Genomic DNA, 25,430 nt, shown 5'->3' on the forward strand with positions numbered 1-25,430 from the left:
AGACTTAAAACCCTTTCTTTTTCCCCTGCATTATGGTTCCCCCTATTTTCACTGAAACCACTATCACCTTGCTCTGCCCTGTAGTTTTAAAATCCTATGCTGTATTAATGGATTTTCTGAACGTATTTTTACACGTCTGATGATGATTTATAGCTGTCCCATGGTACTTGTTTCAGCCATGTGTGTTGGCACATTTTATTATGCTTTACTTGTGTTTCCTTGCTATTGTTGTGTTATTTGTGCTATTGTGTTTTTTGCTGTGTATTGCTGTGAAGTGCACAGAAACCCCTTGGGGTGATGTTGCACTATAAATAAAAAATAAACTGAAACTGAGTTAAGAGTTAAAGTATATGTTTATGCCAATACTTTTTACTTAAATAAAATATAAGTACTTTTATTTTTCTTGGTTTCTTTTGATAGTTGTTTTTGCTTGTTTCTGTCCTGAGTCTGACATCTGGCAACCCTACCGTCTGACTAGCTGTCTGTTGCTAGCCTGTCTGTGAATAATATAATATCGGGTTAATATGGTAATTTAAGTCATCATATAAATTCTACTGTTACTGTTGGAAAAGACGTGAACGGCGAAGAGTTTTCCATCTTTTATAGCATGTAGCATGCTATATTATAGCATGGTATTTATAATATTCTAGGCAGGCGGTTAAAGGACAGCTATACAAACAGGAGGAGAGAAGCTGGATCATCTAACGTTTAAATCCAGTAGCACTTTTAAGGTACGAATAATCTTCTTTCTACTGTCACATCTAAAACAACACAAGTTGCACTTTGTTGTGTGGTTGTCATATCTTCTAAAAGTTTCTGCTTTAGACGTCTAAACGTTTAAAACGGTGGCAATGATGATAATAATGTTGATGATGATGATGCTAACGGGGCTAAAGTTAGCCGACTAGCAGCTAACATAGTTCTTTAAATGGTACAACAACAAGAAAGACACAATGTTCTACTGTCTGGGGATATTAACTGGTCTGTTTAGAATCCATGGTGTGTAGCAGGTCTGTTAAGTTTGTATGTAGTTGTTTAGTGTATGTAGTTGTCAACTATACTAGTGTGTCATTTTTAGTGTGTATTGATCTGCTCTAGTGTGACTGACTGTGTATGTGTCAAGTTAGTTGATGTCCACATCAACAGTTGATGTGTGTTCTCCAGTATTCGTTGTTTAGTGGTTCTCAAAGTGGGCTCCGGGGACCCCCAGGGGTAGAGGGGATTCCAGGGGGTCCCAGATTCCACTTTATCCATGTATATATGTTGGCTATTGGAAAATAGCAGATTTGATCTGCAGTTAATCTTTCTTTTTGTTTCTTTCATAAATTGGATATAACATCGACATTCTTTGGAAAATTATGAATACTTTTCTTTCTTCTTGAGAACCAATGGTTTAGGCGGTGTACTATTGATCTGTTTAGGCCACCATTGGCATGGAGAAGGGTCACTGGCATAAGTCACTGGCAGTCTGGCATAGTTGTGAGAGATAATTTTACGTATTTTAAGTAGAAAATGAGCAACCACGTTAAAAAAAATCACACTCGTGTGAAGTGAGCAGTGCCTTTCATCACAATGATGTGTCTGTCAACAACATGATGTCCAATCATATGAGCACATTCCGTGCTCAAACCCAAACGGACGCAAAGCTGTGCATAGGAGCGGCTGCACCCCCCTCAAAAAAAAAGATCAATACTGATATAAATAAGACTGTGTGTGTGTGAGAGTCACATGCATGGACGTATGTTAGTGGATTATGAAAGTGGAATAATGTCCTGACTCCCTCCCACACACAAGAGGCTGTGAAGTCGTTCAGATTCCGAACAAACGGTTTGATTATGAGGGGAAGTGAAAGCAGGCTTATTAATCCACTTCATGTGACTGGACAATGGACATACAGTAGAGAAGAGACACTCATACACAGTAAAATCCTCAATACCAGTATTAGCTTCCAATTTATTTGTACACTATTTATTTATTTGTACACTTTTCTGAGACATTGATGGAGGAGACTTCCTCCATCTTTTCAACTGTTGTGTGTGTGTGTGCGTGCGTGCGTGCGTGTGTGATTTATTTTTGAGGGGCGCTAGGCCGCTAGGCCCTCCTTTGCCCAGCTTCGTATGTTTGTGTGAAAATAACACAAACATTGGCTTGTGATTGGCTGAGCAAAGTACATATTGAGGATAAAAGTGAAGATGCCAAAAGTGATTGGCCGGAATGACTTTTGTGATGATTTTATTGGCTGATCACGGAATGTGATGTATGATGATAAGAGCGCACCTCACCTTACACAGGTGTCATTTTATTAACTTTAACTTTCGTTTTTGAGGGGCGCTAGCCCCTCCTATATACAGGTTTAATGTTTAATGTTTTATTTAATGTTAATAAAGATAATTTAATGTTTGTTTTGACACAGTTTGTTTTATATCACCATTACATCACCTAATCATAGCAACATGAGTTAGACATGAGTTAGACTTTAACCCATTCTGACCTGAGATCAGATTCATACGAGGTTTCCACTGGACACACACTGGTCTGATTAACCCATTCTGACCTGAGATCAGATTCGTTCTTCAATTTTTGAAAAATAGCAGACCTACAAACTCGTAGCGCGCCACTCGGTGGCGCGCTATGAGCTTGTAGATCTGCTATTTTTCAATAGCTAAAGTATGACATGATGCTAACACCAAAATGGGTGCCCGCCCAGAATGGGTTAATATATTAGCACCCCTCACTTCACACAGGTGTGATTTTTTTGTTTGTTGGAGGGTTGTAAAAGTTTATTCTTTGGAATTCTGTACACATGGGGCTATATCTTGCGCCACCCCTTACCCCTTATCCCTAAACTTATTTTATTTGCCATTTTTTACTATTTTGAAAAACATCAAAATAGTTCAACTAGACGATCTACAAGCTCACAACGTGTTGATGTAAATTGGCTAGTTGAACTATTTTAAAATGTTTTCAAGATAGTAAAATATGGCAAATGAGTTTAGGGATAAAAGCTAAGGCGCGCCCAAGATAGGTATTTGAATAGTTCAAATAGATCTATCTACAAGGTCACAATGTGTTTATGTAGATTGGGTAGTTGAACAATTTTATTGTTTTTCAAAATAGTAAAAAAAAAAGGCAAAGAAGTTTAGGGATAAGGGGTTTAGCACTGACGGAATAGGGCCCATAGTTTGTTAGTGTTCAGTGTGCTGACATACATAAAGCATGAGCAGGAAATTACCCCTTTAAATGCTTCACATACGTAGTGGGATATAGGGAGCTTAACTAAAGCTGTTATATTTTCCGTCTGAGAGTGCATTTTGTCGCTCTGCTCCCATTTAAATGATGTGAGAGAGGGAGAGGGAGGGAGAGAGAGAGAGAGAGAGAGAGTTTTCAAGTTTAATGAATTCTAAAGACAAATATAATGAATTCTAATTTGATGTATGAAGACAAATACAATGAATTCTAATTTGATGTATGAGCAGTAGTTGGCCCGCTGGCCCAGATGTACTCTTTAAACTGAACAGGCCAGCAGAACACACCTGGCACTTGCCCGCTGGGGCCAGTGAAAATAATGCCTTATTAATATAATAAAATCACACCCCTGTGTGAAGTGAGGGGCGCTCTTATCATCGTACATCATCATGAAGTACTGTACACTATGACATCATCAGACACTATGGCCTAAAATTGTCTATTCATTGTCAATAGGAATTTAATGTTTGTGTAGGACAAAGTTTGTGCACACACACCAAAAGCTGGATCATCGCCCCTCATAAATGAATCATCAAATATTGGATGTCATATTGGATCACTGCTGTTGCCGGCCGCGTTCATCATCCCTGGTGTCATCAGAACAATGAAATTATGTTATTGGTGTACTGTGTACAATATACTGATGACATCAGGGAACTAACATGCAGCCATATAGGGGAAAAGGGCAGACATATACAGAGATCTCCATGCATTCTCAACCCTGAGTAGGAACTAGTCATTTGACAATAAGGACCCGGTGATACACCCATCTCTGCCCCACCCTCATGGGGTGTTTGTCTGACTGGTGGTGTGTGTACTGTGTGGTCAGTGTTAAGCTGTGTTAATCTGTCGAAGAGACGAGATTAGAGATAGAGACGAGATGTTTTGTGATGACAGGACAGGCCTTTGATGTGCAGGGGGGGACTTCTTCCATGCCCTTCAATCTGTTTGCAATGAATCTTTTTTAACTTAAGATGTGATAAGATAGATTAGTAATCAATAATCTCTTAAAGAAATAATCAGCTATTTATACATTTAAAACGAGAAACATACATATTGTTTTACAAATTCAAATACAAATTTAATTAAATGTATTTCTTATAAACCACCTAAACCGTATTTTATACTACAAGATCACAACACATCGCTAATCGCTATGCATTGTGAGCTGGTAAAAGTGGGTATTTTATTTAAATCAATATGGTTTTTAAGTTAATTGTTGCACTCCTGACATGTTGTGACATAGAATGTGTCTGTGTTGCAGTGGAGGTGAGGTGCACCATGGGAGATGAAGAGCAGGACACGTCTCCCTCTCTCTCCGGCGATGAACACAGCCCCTCCTCATCCTCACTGTCCCTTCCCTCCACCCCCTCCTCCTCGTGCTCCCCCCACCCGCTCCCCCACCCCAGTCCTCCGCTGGGGGTCATCAGGGAGGGCGTAGGGGAGCTCAGTCTGTGCATCGACCAGGACGTGGCCGATATGGCTTGCCAGGAGGTCCTGCAGAAGGTAAAGAGACTGCAGGGGGATGAAGATGACCCCGATTCTAACCCTGAACCGGACCCCATTTCCGACCCCGACCCCAACTCTAACCCTGAACCTGGTCCCACTAATGACACCACCGACAACCATGACCCTAACTCTAATCCCGAACCTGACCCGACTTCTAGCCCCGACCCAAGCTCTATCTCCAACCCCAACTCTAACGCTAACCCCCACTCCAACTCTAACCCTGCCCCTGACCCCGCCCCGGGCCTGGCTAACGGGGCCGGAAGCAGTAGCCCGGAGGAGGGTTCGGTGCATAGCGCGCGCCGGCGCCAGCGGCAAAACCCGTCTAAGCAGTCGTGGCTGCTCCGCCTGTTCGAGTCCAAGCTGTTCGACGTCTCCATGGCCATATCCTACCTCCACAACTCCAAGGAGCCGGGCGTGCAGGCCTACATCGGGAACCGTCTGTTCAGCTTCAAACACGACGAGGTGGACTTCTACCTCCCGCAGCTGCTCAACATGTACATCCACATGGACGAAGACGTGGGGGACGCCATTAAACCTTATGTGGTGGGTATTATTACAGGCTGTCCGATGCCAGGGCTTTGGCTCTGATGCTCTAGGTCTAGGACCTAGAGCCTAGACCACAGATTACTGATGTTTTGACCAATGTCTTGTACGAAAAAGTGCAGAATCTTGAAATCAATTTGAAACATAACATTTAACTTGATTTGTAAACACATAAATACAAATACACTATACTTTGTGACAGATCAGATTTAAAATGTAGATACATATTTAAATATACAATGTCAATAGATGAAAAGAACATTTAGCTCTTATTATACAAAAAACACTTATACTGAACTTAAATCCATTTCACCACCTACCCTTTATTTAAAAAATCGCACTTGTGTGAAGTGAGGGGTGCTCTTATCATACATCATCACATTCCATGCTCGGGCCAATCAAATCATCACATTCCATGGTACACACAGACACAAAGCTGGGCATAAAAATATATAAAAATAAATAAAAACAAATAGACGATCTACAAGCTCTCAACACGTCACATTTATTGTTTATTGAATGGATCCCCATTAGCTGATGCCGGGGCGACAGCTAATCTTCCTTCCATAATTACAAATACATTCTACAAGATTAAATACATGAAAATACATAATTACAATTATTCTATCAAATTAAATACAACATAATAAGAATGACATTCCGGTCATGTGGTCAGCTGTAACAAGTGTTCATTTAAAGCATATTTGAAAGATAATTTATTTTGTATTATATTAATGTGAGGTGGTAACATGTTCCAAAATGATATTGATCGATACATAACTGTTTAAGGAGGTTCGTTTTTGGAGCAGGGAGTGTTAAATGACTGAGGCTGGCAATTACATTTGAACATGTATTTTTACCTGTATGCATATGAGCCTGCTCTTTTTAGAAAATGTTTGCGTACACACTTACGCATGCATACCTTAGGTATGCTCATTCCTGTATTGCCCAAATAAGGAAGCACAGCGTGGAGAAAGGTCTCAATCGTTGCCGGTTGACATCATGACGTCACTCTGGGGGGATTTAAAACTTCGTCATCGTGGTTATAACATGCATGCTAAAGTTATATGTATGAATTGAGCGGTCAAAGGCATGTCTTGTCCAAAGATGCCGAAACCGACCAATGTCGTAATGCTGGCTGCCTGTTGCTGCTGTAACAAATCAATTTCCCCTCGGGGATTAATAAAGTATTTTCCATTCCATTCCATTTCCATCCCTGTGCTATCTGTCAGCTCGAATGGTCAGTGGGAGAATGCGAGAAGCAGAGAAAATAGCTCTAGGAATGAGTGCAGAGATAAAGAAAGAGACAGGTATAGAGACGGCGGCAAATACGCAGGGCATCACTCAGAGCTGAAAGACAGAGCTACGTGTTTAACTCAGAACAGCACCGACAGAAGCAGAACCCCTCACCCTGGCAACGGCACCAACCGAGACAGAACCCCCTGCCCGGTGAAGGGTGCTTGGGGGCAGGGAAGGAATAGGCACCCACAGCATCCACTGGCCAGGACACCGACAAGGCCTCTGCAGAGGAATTGGGAAGTCTGTACTGTCCTCCGACCTCCAGGGGTTGCTCCGTTTGACTTCTCTGTGCTCTCCTACAACATCCTGTCTCAAGAGCTGCTACATCGCAACGCCTCTCTGTATAAACATTGTCACGGCAGGGCACTGCCCTGGGAGTACAGGCTGCCCAACCTACTGGCTGAGATCCGCCACTACGACGCAGACATTCTGTGTCTTCAGGAGGTGCAAGCGGACCATTACGAGAAGCAGATTAAACCTGCTCTACAGGAGATGGGATACCGGTGTGAATATAAGAAGCGTACCGGCCCAAATATTGACGGCTGCGCAGTCATCTTCAAGCCGTCCCGTCTCTCCCTCCTCTCCGCCCACCCTGTTGAGTACTTCCGCTCCGGCATTCCCCCCTTGGACCGAGACAATGTCGGGTTGATCCTCCTGCTGCAGCCCGTCCCCCCCGACGGTGTCCAATCGGATCCCTCGGACTTCATCTGCGTGGCCAACACCCACTTGCTCTACAACCCCCAGCGCGGTGACGTCAAGCTGGCTCAGCTGGCCGTCCTGTTGGCCGAGACAAACCGCCTGTCCCGCCTCCCGGGCGGCTCGGCCAATCCGGTGGTGATGTGCGGGGATTTGAACTCGACGCCTTGGAGTCCACTGTACAGCTTCCTAACGGCGGGCTTTCTGGAGTACCAGGGCATACGCGTCGACAGGGTGTCGGGTCAGAACAGCGCCCCCAGAGGTCAGCGTCTCCTCACGGCTCCTCTCTGGTCTCCGAGGCTGGGCATCGACACAAACTGTCGGTATGACACCAACGCACAGCAACAGTTTCACAACTACACCACTACCACTCGACTCTGTCAGTACTACACCACTGCACCCCCTCTGTGCGACACCACCACCACACCCATCATCCATACTGGAGCCGTGTCAAGCCAAATGACATCAGGCAGACCTAGAATAGACCATAGCCTGAATCTGCGATCCTCCTACCAGCACCTCCTGGCGCACAACGGAACGCCCGAAGTCACCACCTGGAAGTCCACGGTGGACTACATACTGTACACGCCACCGGACGCAGGCACGTGCTCGCACCTCCCCGCCGGCCGGGGCCTGGAACTTCTGGGCAGGCTCTCGTTGGTGGGAAAGTCTGAGCTGCAGGCGGTCCACCGCCTGCCCAATCAGCATCACTCATCTGACCATCTGCCTCTCCTTGCTCGCTTCCGTCTCCACCGCTGACTGCAGAGTGGCGTCATTGTGATGTCAGCAAGGTGAACGATGTTTACTGGCATCCAGAGGCGATGGCCTACTTCAATTTACAGTCATGGTGCTTTGCGCTGAAAAACACTCCCTTTACTTTTGCATCTTGATGGAAACAGTACTACAATCATGAGTCTGACACCCTACCCAAAACCCTAACCGCACACTGAAACTGTAGTACTACTTTGTGCTATCTTTTATTAATCTGTGTTTTAGAACTCAACTGATTTAACTGCTTGTGAAGTTGGCCGATGGTCAAGGCTCCAAGAACAGTCAAGAGATGTATGCTATGGGTTTTTATTTCTCCCGAAACGTCCTCCACCAAACTCCAGTACAGATGTTTTTACTGTGAAAAAAGGAAAATAGCTAAAATAATACTGGATGAAAATAGAGAAATGATTAAACTAAATAAGCACTTGAGAAAAACACAAATTAACAAAACCCAACTGGTTAAGAACTCTCTTCAGGCTATTGATGATATGCACATGGATGCCATCTTGCCAGCAAGGTGCTACCTACAGTAGGTGCAACTTCCCATAGACAGCCCATTCATCCAAACAGAACAGTCCTATCTAATTATATTAAATAACGTCAAACTCACCAACATTGCAGCTGTACGCAAAGCTTGAATGATCCTCTTTCTATCTGCAATGTGTTTGTTTAATATAAATCCACTGACATGTTATGAGCTACTCCCTGTCAAGAAATTCCTTGCAGATGATTTGTGCTGGAGTTTGGAAGTGCTCGTTGACTATCACTCACTGTACCACCTGTTTAGAATTTACACATAATGCAGGAGGTTGCTTTACTGATGACAAGTTCTTCCAAACTCTGACACTTAAAAAAAATAATCATCTGCAAGGAATTTCATGACAGGAAGTAGCTCATAACATGTCTATGGTGGATTTGTATGAAACAAACACTTTGCAGATAGTAAGACGATAATTCAAGCTTTTCGTACAGCTGCAATGACCCTGAGTTTGACGTTATTTAATACAATTAAATAGGACTTTTCTGTTTGGATGAATGGGCTGTCTATGGGAAGTTGCACCTATAGGTAGCACCTTGCTGGCAAGATGGCAGTCATGTGCATATCATCAATACCCTGATCACACAAGGCCCTGTAGCTCTCCCTCAGGGAAGTTACATGTGCTCCTGCTCACACAAGTATAACGTGGGTTGGAAAGTCTATGTCAATTAAACTCAAAGCATAGGAAACACCCCTCTCCTGCATAGCACCTGGCCCCTTCCTAATCAAGGGAAATATGGTTTCCATACACAAGTTTAAAACGTTAGTCCTTACATGTTATCGAAAGCAGTTTGATGCATGTGTGTATATAGGGCACGGCTTGCCCCGTGACACTGCTTATTTGAACACTGGTTGTCTCTCCGATATGCTATTAAGGGTTCATAAGATTGATACTGTTGTATGTTTGTTACATGCGCCCTTTGTAGGCTTTGTTAGTTAGAATTAAACAGTTTACTCAAGTTCAGCATTGTCAGGCCAAACACTGATTATTATATAGATAGGCCACCCAGCAAACAAGAAAACATAAGTAACTGTTAACTGCACAGTTTTTATTATGCTGCTTTATTACCAGTATGTTAATTTTGAACCCTCAAAGGTGTGTGACAGTGTGTTAATAATGTGAAAATAATGAACTCAAGTAGAACGTCTGTCGCTTTCCAAAAAGAACAAGATGAACAAGATTCAGACTAACAACCCAATGGTGTGTTGTTAGCTTGAAGAGCTGTTCTTTTTGGCAAGGGACACCAAATTAACCAGTCCAACATGTCACATGACTCATTTAAACAAATCAGATTCCAATCTGGATGTGCCTCAGATCTGATTCAGGCTGGATTTGGCTGCCAGTGTAAATGTGGCTTTAGAAAGTCTAAGATCAGAGTTCTTCCAAGTAACAAGCATACATCTTAGCATCTGTCTAAACAACATCCTATCTAAATATAATTATTTAACATTTAATCTTTTAACAATTATTTGACAATTCTTTAAACTGTTTCACCTATAATTAATGTAACATTTAAAGGACCCCCAGTTTGATATGCATTAAACTATGTACTCCCAATTTGATCGATTCTAAGGGTTAGGGTCCATTTTCTTCCATTTGTACACTTTATTTATTTCTGGGATAGTGCATATTAATGAACATTTCAATCAATACACCTGATCGATTTCATGGAAATATGCCAGATTTAGGTAGAAGTTAAATTCCATCCGTAGTCCCACACACACACCACAGTGACAACATGACAAATGGAGAAAAAAACAAATTAAAACTACAAATTAAAACTCTTGGGAGTTACAGACCTTTAAGTGTCCGTTTCTTTTGACCCCTGGTGAGGCCCCGACCTTTTAGAACCAGTGCATTAATACGACAGATGATGATGTTGTCGTGTGTTCCCTCCAGGTCCACCGTTGCAGACAGAGCATCTCGTTCTCGCTGCGCTGCGCCTGGCTGCTGGGCGCGTACAGCTCCGACATGCACATCTCCACCCAGAGACATTCCAGGGGCACCAAGCTCCGAAAGCTCATCCTGTCCGACGAGCTGAAGCCGTCGGCGAGTCGGGCCCGGAGGGAGCTCCTCACCACCCTCACCCCCTTCTGTCCCCCCGCCGCCAGCGGGGGGGCGGAGCACAGTCTGTCTCCGACCAAACGCACCCACCAGCGCTCCAAGTCGGACGCCACCGTCTCCATCAGCCTCAGCAGCAACCTGAAGAGAACCGCCAGCAACCCCAAGGTGGAGAACAGCCAGGACGAGGTATATCGATCGGTCTCTCTGTCGGGTGAAAAACCTCACGCGTTCAAAAACGGTTACTTTTTAGGATTCAAATTCAAAAGTAGCAGATCTGCAAGCTCCTTGTTGATCTGCTGCTTTTGACGCTTTTGTGTGACGCTGTGGTATGATCAAGGAGTAGGGCATTAAAACAACAACAAGACAACTGCACCAACCACAAGCACTGATCTTCAAGCTAGCGTGTGGCATAAATAATGTCCAAATAATAATTGGAATTTATTAACGTCACAGAATGATGATGCATACTGTATCATTTAAATTATTAAAACATCACCTATACAGAACTGATACAAAATGATATTGATACACAAAAGGTTCTCAGTCAGATCACTTTCATTTTACAATTCCTACAGGGTTAAAACACACGCACGCCACGCATGCATGTACGCACGCACGCATGTACGCACGAGCACACACAAATATGAAGTCCAACAGTATGCAGACTGGATGGAAAGTCTTCATCGCAGCATATGATGATGTCATGTTCTTGACCTCCGACCTTTCAGGATTCCAGCTCTGACAGTCAAGGGTCAGATAGTGAAACAGGTCCCGTAAGTTCACCACCTTCTCTGTCCTGATGCATTCTGGGATATGGTTGGCCGTCGTCATTGGCTACAGTGGTGCGGTTGTTGTCATCGGACGGGTGTGGCCCCTGAACATGTACATGGACAGTAACGGACATCCCATTTAAGTACCTAATAAAAAATAACCAGTAGTTAAAGCTATGCTATGCACATTTGGCACAATAGCGGCTCCCGTTGGCCATGAACTGTGTTGCCTTTGTGCTTTTGATCAGTTTTTTAACCTATACAGACTGGAATTTCGAGGACCCCCTGGCTATGCGTCGCGGACACCACTTTGGGAACCACTGCTTTAACTGTGAACACAGTGAAAAATTGGATTACCGTATGTCTCAAAGATAGTAATCATTCATTACTAACTAGTGTTTGTTCAATAACAGGGGTCACCCCATCTCCAACTCTTTCATAAAGAGTAACATTTTCAGGTGGGCCACATATTTCATCCAATCAGGAGAGAGAACTATTTTATTTGTGTTCCAGTTTGTTGGCTCATTTATTTGTGTCATCACTTCAAATTTCCTTGTTTATCCTGTATCCTGTACGAGTTCTCTCTCGTGATTGAATGAGACTGGCATCCCGACCTCTACCGCAGTGTTTACTGTAGAGTGTTTACTGAAGAGACCCCTGTTACTGAACAAACCGCTACATTTTTTTACAAAAGTATCGCTTACACCACCTTTTTATTAAAACAAATTGCATGGAGTAGCTTTAACTTATGATCTGCATTCGGCAGTAAACAAGTCATACTGTGGTACATGTTCACGGACTGAATGTGTTTTAATTTAGAAGTTGTGTAACATAACATGTCTGTTGTTTTTATGTTTGTAGTTTACTTTGTACCAATCAGTTGCTGAACTTCTGCCTGACCTGATTCAGAGAAGAAGAAAAAAAAATCTGCTTTGTTGATGGTGATGATAATTTGTGTCCAAAACTGGTTCTCATGTCTCCACTTTGTTGCTTTATTGTGATTCAACAAATGAGATGCATTTGCATCAAGCTGAAATGTCTCTCTTCTCGGAAGCTTGATTTCTACTTTGGCACGTAAACCAGAAATAGACAATCTACAAGCTCATGATGCAACACGTCATGAGTAGGGTTGGGATCCTTTAGGATTTTAATGACTCCATTTCCTTAATGATTCTCTCGTAATTGTCTGATTCCTTAACCCATTTAGGCCTGAGGCCGATTCTAAAAACGCCTCTAAATCCTGACCTAAGGTTTCTGAAAAACTTCAAATATTTATATGGCAGAATCAAAATGTTTACATTTTTGAATACTGTACATACTGTACAGAACCCAAATATGGGTTCCCGATCTGAGTGGGTAAAACACCAAAATGGGTTCCCACCCAGAATGGGTGTTCCGTGTAATGATTCTTATCGTGGCTTCCAAATGGACCCTTACACAGGGCTGTCCTTGAAATTAAAACATTTGAGAACCACTGGTACTGTAATTGTATAGCAGTACCAGCTAAATCCACATACCGCTTCCGGAAACGGTTCCATATGTGATTCCTGATAGCTCGACGTTCCACCAGGTTCAGAATCCCAACCCTAGTCGTGAGCTTGTAGAGCGGCTATTTTTGGCACACGACCCTTGCCGTGCGACAGAGCACCTATGTGGGCATTAACCCGTTCTCCTCCTCCTCGTCTCACTGTCTTCTTGTCTCCTTTTCTCCGTCTGTCAGCCTGTGCGTCTCGCTCCTCAGAGAGAGTTCATCAAGTCGCTGATGGGCATCGGGAAGCGCCTGGCCGTGCTGCCCACTAAAGAGCAGAAGACACAGAGGCTGGTCTCGGAGCTGTCGCTGCTCAACCACAAACTGCCGGGGCGCGTGTGGCTGCCGACCGCTGCCTACCAGCACCACGTCGTACGGGTCCCTCACACCCAGGCGGTGGTCCTCAACTCCAAAGACAAGGTAATGTTTTACATCGTTGTGTACTGAGAGCAGTGGTGGAAGAGGTAACCTCTTTTGGTGTTTTAAGCAGTATGTTATACTTTAGCTATTGAAAAATAGCAATAGAAGTTCATAATCTGCTGTTTTTGAAAAATCTTGAAAATGTGTCGCAAATCTTTGAATATATATTCTTTCAGAGCCAAAGTTTTTAACTCAAATCTTTGCTTCTGGGAATAACTACATATTTTCAGATGGGGGTCCACAGCCAAATACAGATAATTCTGGGGGTCCTTGACATGAAAAAGGTTGAGCAACACTGACATAGAAAGATTTTCTTTTCCAGAAAGCTGGAAGATAAGTATTTAGGGGTCAAAGTTAGAGTTCAGGGGTCAAGATTAAAGCTCACGGTTAGGGTCAGAGGGTCAAGGTTCAAGTGTGTGTGTGTCTGTGTCTGTGTGGGCGTGCGCACGTGTCCAGGCTCCGTATCTAATCTACGTGGAGGTTTTGGAGTGTGACAACTTTGAGACGTCTAATGTTCCGGTGCGGATCCCAGAGAACCGGATCCGTTCCACTCGTTCGGTGGAGAACCTCCCGGACTGTTTCCTGACGGCGGAGCAGCGGACAGGAAGCTTCTCCACGGTTCCAAACTACGACAACGACGACGAGGCCTGGAGCGTAGACGACATCGCAGACCTGCAGGTGGAGGTGGGGCTCCTGACTTCAGCCAGTCACTGTTTATATTGACCGCAGTGTCAGCCAGCCCAATGTCAGTCAAATCTGAGCATATACAGTTATGGCTGCAACTATCAATTATTTTCTATTGTTCTACCGATTCGTATTTTTTATTAATTGAATAATCGAGAATCAAATTTTGTTTCATTTATTTAATTTTCACAATTTTTTCACCATCCATTTTCACTATTTCAAATCTACTGTAAATTTTACTACCGGTAGTTAGATTTTTTAATAATCAATTAACTTAGTTTGCTGAATTGTTGCATTACGTGTGTGTGTGTGTGTGTGTGTGTGTGTCTCTCTCTCTCTCTCTCTCTCCATAGCTCACAGAGGTTCACACTAACAGCTGTGATAACATCAGTCAGTTTTCAGTGGACAGCATCACCAGTCTGGAGAATAAAGAGCCTGTCTTCATCGCAGCGGGAGATATCAGGTACGTGTACACACACACACACACACACACACACCTTAACTGGCCAACATTCAAATCGCCCAATATTTCTATAACTGTTGTAACTATTTGGGTTACATAGTTATTCATATTGTGACATTTCATTTCATAATGTTTAAAAGCTGTTTATTTCATAGTATTATTATTTACAGTTTAAAAAGACTTGTTGGAGTTAAAAAATAATTGAATTCATTTAGAATAGCTGTTTCTGTTTGTATTCATTTACTGGGCGTTTGCTGGAACTGCATTTCCCATAATGCCTTTTAACTAGCGCCGGATGTCCGGTGAATGTGCCGGCTTTTTCTTTAGTTTGTTGATCCATGTGTAGAGTAGAGATACGAGCTACAGTATACTAGCAGACCAGCCGAGAAAAAACCTCTTATACCTAAGATTCATTTATTTTGCCCTTTTCCTGTAACGCTTTTTCTTACATAAACTGGAAACTTTAAACTTCATTCCCAACGTCCTATTCAGTTCTTTTGATCTAATAACTTAGATTTTTTTCACCAAGACATTTATCATGGGTGCAAATTAGCATTAGCATTAGCTGACCGCCAGCTTTAATCTATTGAGTGTGTTTCTTCTTGTGCAACTTTTACATGGTTGCTAAAATTCTGGGTTTGATGGACGACACGTCCCCTCCACTTTATACAAGTTATACTCTGTAATTCACTTTTTTCCCTAGTGCAGTGGTTTTAATTTCAAGGCCATCAGAGGAACCCTGGGAGTCCCTATAACCCACTTTGGGAACCACTGCCCTAGTGTTGTTATTTTGCCAGCTACAGTAGGTGTCATGCTGTATGTACTGTTGTAGTTAAATAGGGAATTAGCACCATCTACTGGCTAAACAAGCTCACTTCTCAAGCCATGATGATTTGAAAACATCAGTTGGATTGAACTGGTAGACAGCTGGTAGCTATGTGTGTTAACTCTATGTCTACCGCTAGCTGTTAGCATAAACCCCAGTTTCCAGTGCCAGCATACACTTTCACTTTAAAAGACGTCTGTATATTCTGTATACGACTATACGTACCTGGGGAAAAAAATAGTTAACTGTGTGTGTGTGTGTGTGTGTGTGTGCACGCGCTCTTGTCTGTGTTTCAGGAGGCGTCTATCAGAACAGTTGGCACATCCTCCTACGTCCTTTAAGAGAGACCCTGAGGACCCCTCAGCTGTGGCCCTCAAAGAGCCCTGGGAGGAGAAAATGAGGTGATGATAACATCAGGAAGCTTTTATTAATCACATTAATGGACCTAAAAGCTCAAAACAGAATACTGAACCGAAGCGATCACTCATCAGATTGTTGGATCACCCCTACTGATTTTGATGACCGTATGACCTTTCCTCCAGTGGCAATACAATATACCCCCTCAGACAAGCTCAAGTGGTGATCTTGTAGATCGGCTATTTTTGACAAAATTGATGAAGGCTCATTTGAATCCTGAAGCACACCAAAGAACCGCATTTTACTGTGGTATTCACAGCGGAGGTGTGAATACAATCGCATTAAATATAGGGGGATGAATGTGCCATTGTGGTATGAAGAAGTTGGTATTTGGCACACGAGAAGAAAGGAGAAGGCATTATTACGCAGCGTAAAGATGTCTTACACCTGTGAAGTGAGGGGCACTCTTATCATCATACATCATCTCATTCCGGCATATCACAATTTCCATCCTCACCTTTGTCATCAATGTTTGTGTTATGCAATGTTTGTGTTTACACAAACACTCAAAATTGTCCATTCATTGTCAATGGCATTTTAATGTTTGTGTAAGACAAAGTTTGTGCACACCCACCAAAAGCTGGACATAGCTGGACTAGCGCCCCTCAAAATAAGTCACTTTTTTGGGCGAAGTGGCGAACTAATCCTTCAAGGGTTATTTATACTCCGGCCAGCTAAAATAGCAACCACGTACCAGTGGCTCAAACCACTAGTTGTGGGTGGGTGTAATAGTATTAGTATTGCCATTTGAGAGTGCCGTCAAGCCAACGCCACCTCGGGACTCTTGAATCCCTGCCTTAAGTTCCACACCCTCCTGTCTAGCATCAGCGTCTTGAGCTCTGCAGTGTTGTTAGCTCCGCTGTCGTGCTGCAGTGTGTCTACATAGGGCGGCTCGCCTCCTGCCTTTCCTGGCTGTGCCCTGGTATCAGTAGTAGTAGTATAGTATTGTACAGTAAACTAGTATTGTATAGTATTGTCCAGTAGAGTATTGTAATAGTTGTATTTGTGTGTTTTCAGGCGAATCAGAGAAGGTTCGCCATACGGTCACATGCCAAACTGGAGGCTGCTCTCTGTTATTGTTAAATGTGGAGATGACCTCAGGCAGGAACTTCTGGCCCATCAGGTCCTACAACAGCTACAGGTACAGTCCTAGCCTCATGCCACTGATTAGGGGTGGAAAATAGATTCATAGATTAATCGTGATGTGGACATGGACGATTATCGATTCACAAATGTCAAAAATCATTTTTGTGTATGTTGGTACAGATACAACCCCCAACATCCCTATTTGAGAGGGAGGGGTTGCCAAAAATAGCCAATCTACAACCTCACTGCGTGTTGCGAGCTTGTAGATCGGTTTGTGTAGAGTGAAATAAGAGTGTACCAGGTGCGCTCATTAGAGTTCCAGCTGAACAAAAGCTAATTCATCCCAGTCTATGACGGGGACAATTTCACAATACATTTAAACCTCTGCGATACGATCATTGTGAGCGTTTTTTCAGCACGATAAACATTAACGATTATCGTCCTATCCCTAATAAGCTCACGGATGCTGATTTCTTCCACACATTCCGGCTGTTCTCACCAGCCATACATGGACGCTCCACTCAAAGATTTTTTCCCCCCTGCTCGGGGTAGGAAAAAAAAGGTTTTTCACTCGCATTGTCATTGAAATGCATTGTTGCCAGGTTTGGAGAGAACAGTTGCACGCAAACCTGTGCGTGCAATAATAGCTTGTGTGTTGTGAGCAACACCTTTTGGGGGGGTTCCCAGCGTAATGCTCATTTTAAGATGGCACCATTTCCATCAACTCACTCCAAACTAATAGAAACTACAGCTTTTATCCTCCAGGATAGTTAGCACGATGGAACGGAAGCAATTGTTCTTGCATCAATAAAATAAAAACAAAACAAAAGGTTTGAAATCTTGCTTGAAATTACTAAACCTCCCAACCGATGATGTCATTTGTCGGCAGGTTTCTGAACTGTCCACAGTCCACCTCTGAGGCGCCGTTTCCACCAAAATAACTTTGGTTCTCCAACTGGTTCAGTCCTTTTTTTTTTATGATGGTTGTGACACGCTCACTTTGGTTCCCACTTCAGGGCAAGAAGAAGTATTTTTTTGGTTCCAAACCAACTTTTAGGGATCTGAACCAATTCATTGGTTCAAAATTAGGTGGGGAAATCGAACGGAACCTGTTGAACCCCTATGTAATGAACATTACCAGCTTAGTGGCCTTGTTGTCTGCGTGTCCGCCCTAGGACTGGGAGGTCGGGGTTCGATCCCCAGCCGGGTCATACCAAAGACTATACAAATGAAATGGTACCCAGTGCCTCCCTGCTTGGCACTCAGCATCAAGGGTTGGATTGGGGGTAAGTCCCTGCGACATACTAGCGTCATGTCCAGGGGCTTCCTCACACTAAGGAAACAGGAGAAAGGCTCTTGCCCCTACGGGCCTCATGGCTCGGCAAGGCTTACTTATAATGAACATTAGTGAGGACCAATTACATGATTATTTACATTATTATGACTATTCCAATAACCTGCTTCACCTGATGTCTTCACAAGTTTGCATAGATGTAGTTAAAAACTATGGAATAAATTGAACTAAGGTGTTTATATGATGAAATCCATGTGAATATGAGATGAGATATACTTTATTATCCCTCAAGGGAATAATACAATATTTATGTGTGTGTTTGTTCTCAGAGCATCTGGCAGCAGGAGAGACTTCCTCTGTGGATTAAACCTTATAAGATCCTGGTGTTGTCATCAGACAGTGGGATGATAGAACCTGTAGTCAACGCTGTTTCTATACACCAGGTGACCGAACACGCACTACACACACACACACACAGTGTGCACGACAAACTATGAAATTGTGCTTAAGTGATACTAATTGATTTGGTCGTTTGACAGATTTGTTTTTGCTTTGCGTTGATATATACCATATATATTCTTTTTCATGATGAGATTATACAAAATGGTGATCAATAGAATAATCGATTGTTGCAGGCAGCTCTAACACACACACAGACACACACACAGACACACACACACACACACACACACACACACACACACACACACACACACACACACACACACACACACACACACACACTCATTAACAGTGTGGTTTATTGGTCTAATTGCAGGTGAAGAAACAGAGTCAGATGTCTATGTTAGATTACTTCCTGCAGGAGCACGGCTCTCACACCACAGAGAACTTCCTGTGTGCTCAGAGGAACTTTGTCCAAAGCTGTGCGGGTTACAGTCTGATCTGCTACCTGCTGCAGGTCAAAGACAGGTAGGTACCTGTCTGTCTGTCTGTCTGATAGTAGCTGCAAATTCAGTACCACTTAAACCTCTGCTATATTTGATAAAACGGACCTGAAAAAATGCATTTGGTATGCTATGCTCTTTACTTATTTCACTCAATAGCAACCGAATCGGCAAAAATAGCAGATGTACAAGCTTGTAGGTCGGCTATTTTTGGCAAACGCCCCCCCCCCCCAGAGTAGGGATGCTTGGGGGTCAAGTGGTTAATTTTTCCTATATGTGTATATAATTAAATAAACAACACAACCATGGATCACCTTAAATAAGGAATTTTATTTTATTTTAGATGGCGTATTATTATCCGGTTTCAATTGAATTGATAAAATTAAAAAATTAATTTAAGTTCGAACTGGAGCGTACTTCACAAAACAAATAAAATCACAATAACCACACCATTTCAACAATCATGTCAAAGAGAAGGAAACTTATCAAAACAGTTATATACCCTGAACCCCACACGCAATACCTAATTCTAAATTAGTGTTTTGCAGTTTTGTCCTTTCCTGAATGGGTACTCAAACAAAAATAGAGCTCTCTCAAAAAGTACAAAAATAAATAAGAAAATAGGAAAATTGAAAAAAAATTGAAAAAATCCAAACTTAAAACAAAATACTTCGGTCTTTGGTTCCTCCGACCCTGGATGTGAAGAACTTTGGTTCCTCCGACTCTGGATGTGCTCTCACACACACTTTAGTCTGGCCTCAGTGCGAAATTGTATCCTCTGACACCAGGCATATATACACACCAACTTTTAGCTGGCTTCAATACAGCTCTCTGGTCCTCCTGCTGCCAGACAACACAAGAACAACTAGAAGCTGGCTTTACCACCGTAACTGGCCTCGACTCCTCAATGGTACAGTGCTGTCTTCACTATGGGGCGAGCACTGCAGCTCCTCTGTAGCCCACTATGGCAGCAGACCACCGTATGCTGGTCTTGTATAGTACTGGATAGTACTGGATACACTGTAGAGTTCAGTAGAAAATCTTCACGGTGGGACAATTGCGGTCCACAATGGCAGTAAACCTGACAAATAATAATAGAAGTTTATGTTTAATCCAACGGTAACATGGCTGTGCTGAAACTTCACTGTTGCAGCTGATGTTATTCAGTCTGATACAGAATGTTCAATGTACATTTACAATAACACATTATAATTCAAGTGGTTAAAAAAGTGCCATTTTAAGATTTGAGTATATTTTCATTATCGTGATAATATTGTTGATCAAAATTATTTTTGCCACAATAATCGTGACATGTAATTTTCATATTGTCCCATCCCTACTGTCTGATCTATCTGACCTGTTACTATTTGAGACACTACTATTGGTAATACTAGTTCTAATACTAATATTGGTAATACTGCTAGTTGTTGTGAACTACATTTCAATGTTCTATCTGTCTCTATGCCCCGCCCCCCCCTCTCAGGCACAATGGGAACATCCTATTGGACGCTGAGGGACACATCATCCATATAGACTTTGGCTTCATTCTGTCCAGTTCTCCTCGGAACCTCGGGTTCGAGACGTCGGCCTTCAAATTGACCGCCGAGTTTGTGGACGTGAGTCTGTCTAGACTTAATATATTATTATTTGTAAGACCATTTTGTGTGTTTTTCAGGTGATGTGGGACAGGATTGAGACATGTTTGACTACTATAAGACCATATTGTGTGTCATTTTGCAGGTGATATTTGACATGTTTAAGACCATATTGTGTGTCATTTTGCAGGTGATATTTGACATGTTTAAGACCATATTGTGTGTTATTTTGCAGGTGATATGGGACATGTTTAAGACCATAGTGTGTTGTGCTGTGTTGCAGGTGATGGGGGGGCAGGATGGAGACATGTTTAACTACTATAAGATGTTGATGCTGCAAGGACTCATAGCAGCTAGAAAACATATGGACAGGGTCATCGGCTTGGTAGAGATCATGCAACAAGGTAACGGTAACATAATAATTCATGATAGTTCGGTCTTCAGTATTTCGGTATACAGTATTTGTCACTGTATATATTTACATATCCAGTGAAATGTGCCTCTTGCATTTTGCTTCATTAAGGTTGTTGTCCGCTGTATTTTAAAGTTTTTTAACTAAGTGTGAATATGCCTGCTGTATGTCGCAGCCAAGAAAGAAAATATTCAGAATTATAGACTAGAGTATTAGTGGGTTCTGGGGGCGTGTTCTCTCCTCCGTGTCATCAGTGGTAAATGGTAAATATAGTGCATTTATATAGCGCCTTTATCCAAGGCGCTTTACATAGATTGTGCATTACTTTCACCCATTCACACACACGCATTCATATACACCGATGGCGGCGGAAACCATGCAAGGCACCAACCAGCACATCAGGAGCAATTAGGGGTTCATTGCCTTGCTCAACAACACTTTGACACTAACTCTGGGGGAGCCCGGGTTCGAACTGGCAACCTTGTGGTTACCATCCAGCCACTCTAACCCTGAGCCACCGCCGCCCCCATAGTGCCCATACCCGAGGCGGGGTTGGCGAAAGGGCCTTTCTGTGTGGAGTTTGCATGTTATCCCCGTGTCCCCTAGGGTAGGGGTACCCTCACAAAAAAACATGCAGTAATCCTGGTCTCTAACCACAGTCCAACTGTCCACAGTCCACTTCTGAGACAGAGCCAGAGGACAGAAATGGTGGCATCGCATATGAGCGTTAGTGAGAAAGTCCGACTAATTGTATGAAGATAAGGTTGAAAAATACTTGCGTAGAAACGCTAAGTTTCAAGTGGTTAAGTAAAGAAACTGAGTGCTTATTCCAACACTGCTGTTCACGCTATTGCATCATACTGGACCGTGTTGTACTCTGGAGAGAGACTGAAAACAAGGCCTTCATTGATTCATTGAGGTATTTAGTGAAAAAGTAATGGCATACAATGAATGATAAAATTCAAGTAAACCTATTTCCATTGTGATATCTTGTTTAACATGAATGGGGGAGGGGAGAGGGGGGGGCTCAGGAATTAGCAGGGATGGTGACACAAATGCATAAAGTAAATATTCATAGAAGCATTAAAGGAACAATAACTTGAATCTTACTACTAATCTTGTGCTAGATAGCTGCTTAAAATGAATGCTGTTGTTGCATAGCCCCATTAATAACGTGCACTTTGTGCGTGAATGTGTTTGGTCAGGCTCCCAGCTCCCCTGTTTCCACGGCAGCAGCACCATGCGTGCCTTAAAGGAGCGCTTCCACATGAGTCTGACGGAGGAGCAACTACAGGTGCTGGTGGATCAGCTGGTGGATGGATCCATGCGCTCCATCACAACCAAACTATACGACGGCTTCCAATACCTCACCAACGGAATCATGTGAAACTATACTGTGTGTGTGTGTGTGTGTGTGTGTGTGTGTGTGTGTGTGTGTGTGTGTGTGTGTGTGTGTGTGTGTGTGTGTGTGTGTGTGTGTGTGTGTGTGTGTGTGTGTGTGTGTGTGTGTGTGTGTGTGTGTGTGTGTGTGAGAGTATGCGTGATTGTGTGCGTTTGTTTGTAAGACCTGTCGGCATTGGCCGTACCGAGACCACTCCCCCAGAGCTTTTGGCGCCACCTTTTCCATGATCCTCCACCCTTCTACCTGCAAAGACTGACCATTACCCCCCCCCGCAGACCCCTGCCAGTCTCACAGCTGATTGGTTGACTGATTCCACTTTTTCTCTTTGTCTTTTTGTTTTGAATTTGTGATTTTTGTGGTTGTCATGGTTCAAACACTCGCTCATCGACCCAGGGGCTGGCTTCTTAACCAATCAGGTGGCCAGTTGGATTAGACCAGAACAGGAAATGTCCTGATTTGACCGTTGACCCATCACTCCATTTGTCTGATGTGAGCAGGTGACCCCGTGACCCTCTGAAGTTACAGAGCAGTGCGTTTAAACCGGGGCTGCACAATGGATCAGAATTTATAAATTGTGATTTTATGAAACTTGCTTCAAACACCTTTAATTTGGTCAGCTGCTGGATATCACCCTCGTCTTTTTTCCATTACAATTTGGATCATATTTTTTATCGAAACGTAATTTTATCCTATTTTCGTGGTACATCTCCTTAAGCGCGATACGCGATTATTACTGATTGCTGCTGTGACGTATTAAAAAGAAGCTGTGAAACTTATTTTGTGAGTGCGAATAAAGCGCTTTTTTTTTAACCACTTAAAACCTATTATGCTTGACCAGAGGCCTACTGGTTGGAATCTCTGGTGTTGACAATTGCAAACGACCTCTCTCGCATCGGGAGAGGACATAAAACGTGTGGATTGTAGCCTTAATAACTAGAACATTGTACAGCTCATCTCTGCATCCGTCATGCTCACAGAGGAACAATAACAAAGGCGGTGAAACAGTTAATGGAACTAATCGATTTAATTGATTATTGAAATAATCCATAATTATGGGAATGTAATTCTTTCAAAAAAGAAATTTATTTTCATATTAGTGAAAATAGCTGTAAGCTTGCAGGGGGCGCTATTTTGGCTATTTTTGCACGACATTGTTGTCCGACAAAGTGTGTAAAATATGGCTTATATGATTTCTATATGAAAATATTTATTGTAAAAACACTTCTCGATTATTCGAGCAAAAAAAGTAATGTATAGAATAATTGCAACGGCAATAATCGGTAGTTTCAGCCCTACAATAAAATGACATACCATTTAACCAAAGATATGACAACAAGAGAAGCACAATGACCAAAAAAGTATTATAAAATCGATCATAATTGGGATTAACAAACGTGATCACAATGAATCATAGTGATGGTTTTAGTCATAGTAGTGCAGCCCTAGTTCAAACAGGAGGTAATGAAGCCAAGCTAAGGTTTATACTGGGAACCAACGTTATCCACACTGGCTCCCAGTCTGCTGTAAAGACAAACTCTACTCATTACTGAACAGTGTGTTCTATAGAGATCTACTCTACACAGTCATGTGTAGGGATGGGACGATATGAAGATTACATGTCATTTTGTGGCAAAAATGATTAATTATTATATTCATTAATGTTGCGATAATCAATATGGCACTTCTGTTCACCACTTGAACACCCACCCAACCCTAACCCTATTCTGGGGGGAATATTTTTGGCCAATCGATTAGTGTAGAGTGAAATAAGAGCATACCAATGTACATATACTTTACACGGTATATACAGGTGTTGGTGTAGAGGGTTTAAGTGGTACCGAATTTGCAGTTAAAAGAAAAGCTAATTCCTAGTGTATGACGGAGGACAAGTTCACGATACATTAAAATCTCCACGATATGATTATTGTGAGTTCTTTTTTTATACGATAAACAACAATTATCGTCCCATCTCTAGTCATGTGTAGAGATCAACTGGACAGCATAGTCTTAGAGATCTACTGAATGCATAGTTCTGCAGAGATCTATTGAACACAGTCACACTTGTTGTCCTGGCCATTTCATCAGTTGGAGACTGATTCCAGTTCAGTAGAAAAGCCAACATGGTTTGAAACCTGACTGATCGTCAGACATGCAAGCACACACACACACGCACACGCACACATACACATGCACGCACACACATGCAGTGTGTCAGTATGTTTTTGCAATACTGTCACTACTAACAGTTTAGTTTCTGTTAATTTATATTAAATACCAAATGTTTGAGTTAATCTATTAGTCTGTTACTATAGCCTCCCAGAAGTGATGGGCTGGGTTTCATCAAGATGTTGTCAGTATTCTTACCTAACTCTGTAAATGTTCCTTTATACAATAAATTAAATGTTCTTGTCTTAATTTGACTTGTTCTATCACTTTAGCTAGTGCTTCATCAGCTGTCTGAATCCACAAATTACCTTTGAACAAAGCACAAATTACATAATTCCAACGCAACCTCATGAAGCTGGGTAAAAGTATTACCAGAAGTTTCCAACATCTCCCAAGACTGAAAAAGATTTTTTGCAAATCTGCACTGATCTCATTAAATGACCCCTATGAAATCCTCAGGACTGAAATCCGTCCCCAGGACTGAGAACTTTAAGCCATACATGTCATTATAGGCTTATATTACATTAAATCATGTCATGAACAACTGAATTTATGTGATTGGTTAGCTATAAAATGCCACAATGTTTTTCTACTCTGTGTCTCATGGGAGGGCTGTGGGCAGTTCAGAAACCCATCCACCAGTGACAGGGCCCCTGCCCAGAGTCCATATATGGAGCTGGCCTGTTCTGACAACACTCCATATTTGGGCGTGCCTGACACAGAACTCCATATAGGAATAAAGGAACACAGAGAGACAGATACAGAAATCTCCATATGGGCATAAAAGGGATACAG

The 25,430-nt window shown here is 42.5% G+C and overlaps 2 protein-coding genes across 3 annotated transcripts; both read left to right on the plus strand.

The window, feature by feature from the left end:
- Positions 1 to 675: 675 nt before the first annotated feature.
- On the plus strand, positions 676 to 24,884 carry pi4kb (phosphatidylinositol 4-kinase, catalytic, beta). 2 transcript variants are annotated; one of them, XM_083761591.1, is made up of 13 exons: positions 676 to 731; positions 4,511 to 5,298; positions 10,503 to 10,853; positions 13,158 to 13,385; positions 13,842 to 14,069; positions 14,423 to 14,532; positions 15,655 to 15,759; positions 16,793 to 16,916; positions 18,485 to 18,598; positions 18,934 to 19,085; positions 20,544 to 20,676; positions 20,939 to 21,059; positions 22,273 to 24,884. In XM_083761591.1, exons 2-13 carry the CDS (start codon positions 4,528 to 4,530, stop codon positions 22,452 to 22,454), a joined length of 2,619 nt encoding a protein of 872 aa, XP_083617717.1. In that variant the 5' UTR covers positions 676 to 731; positions 4,511 to 4,527; the 3' UTR covers positions 22,455 to 24,884. The 2 variants fall into 2 exon arrangements, with proteins under 2 accessions (XP_083617717.1, XP_083617718.1); XM_083761592.1 differs by lacking the exons at positions 676 to 731; positions 4,511 to 5,298; positions 10,503 to 10,853 and adding an exon at positions 11,357 to 11,440.
- Positions 6,430 to 8,052, plus strand: LOC310855993 (protein angel homolog 2-like; the record flags this gene model as incomplete). The annotated part of the gene is made up of 1 exon (XM_083761208.1): positions 6,430 to 8,052. One exon carries the CDS (start codon positions 6,430 to 6,432, stop codon positions 8,050 to 8,052), a length of 1,623 nt encoding a protein of 540 aa, XP_083617334.1.
- Positions 24,885 to 25,430: the final 546 nt, after the last annotated feature.

This window comes from Protomyctophum parallelum (assembly GCF_964188405.1).
Source record: "Protomyctophum parallelum genome assembly, chromosome: 3".
In the NCBI taxonomy this organism is placed as follows: domain Eukaryota; kingdom Metazoa; phylum Chordata; class Actinopteri; order Myctophiformes; family Myctophidae; genus Protomyctophum; species Protomyctophum parallelum.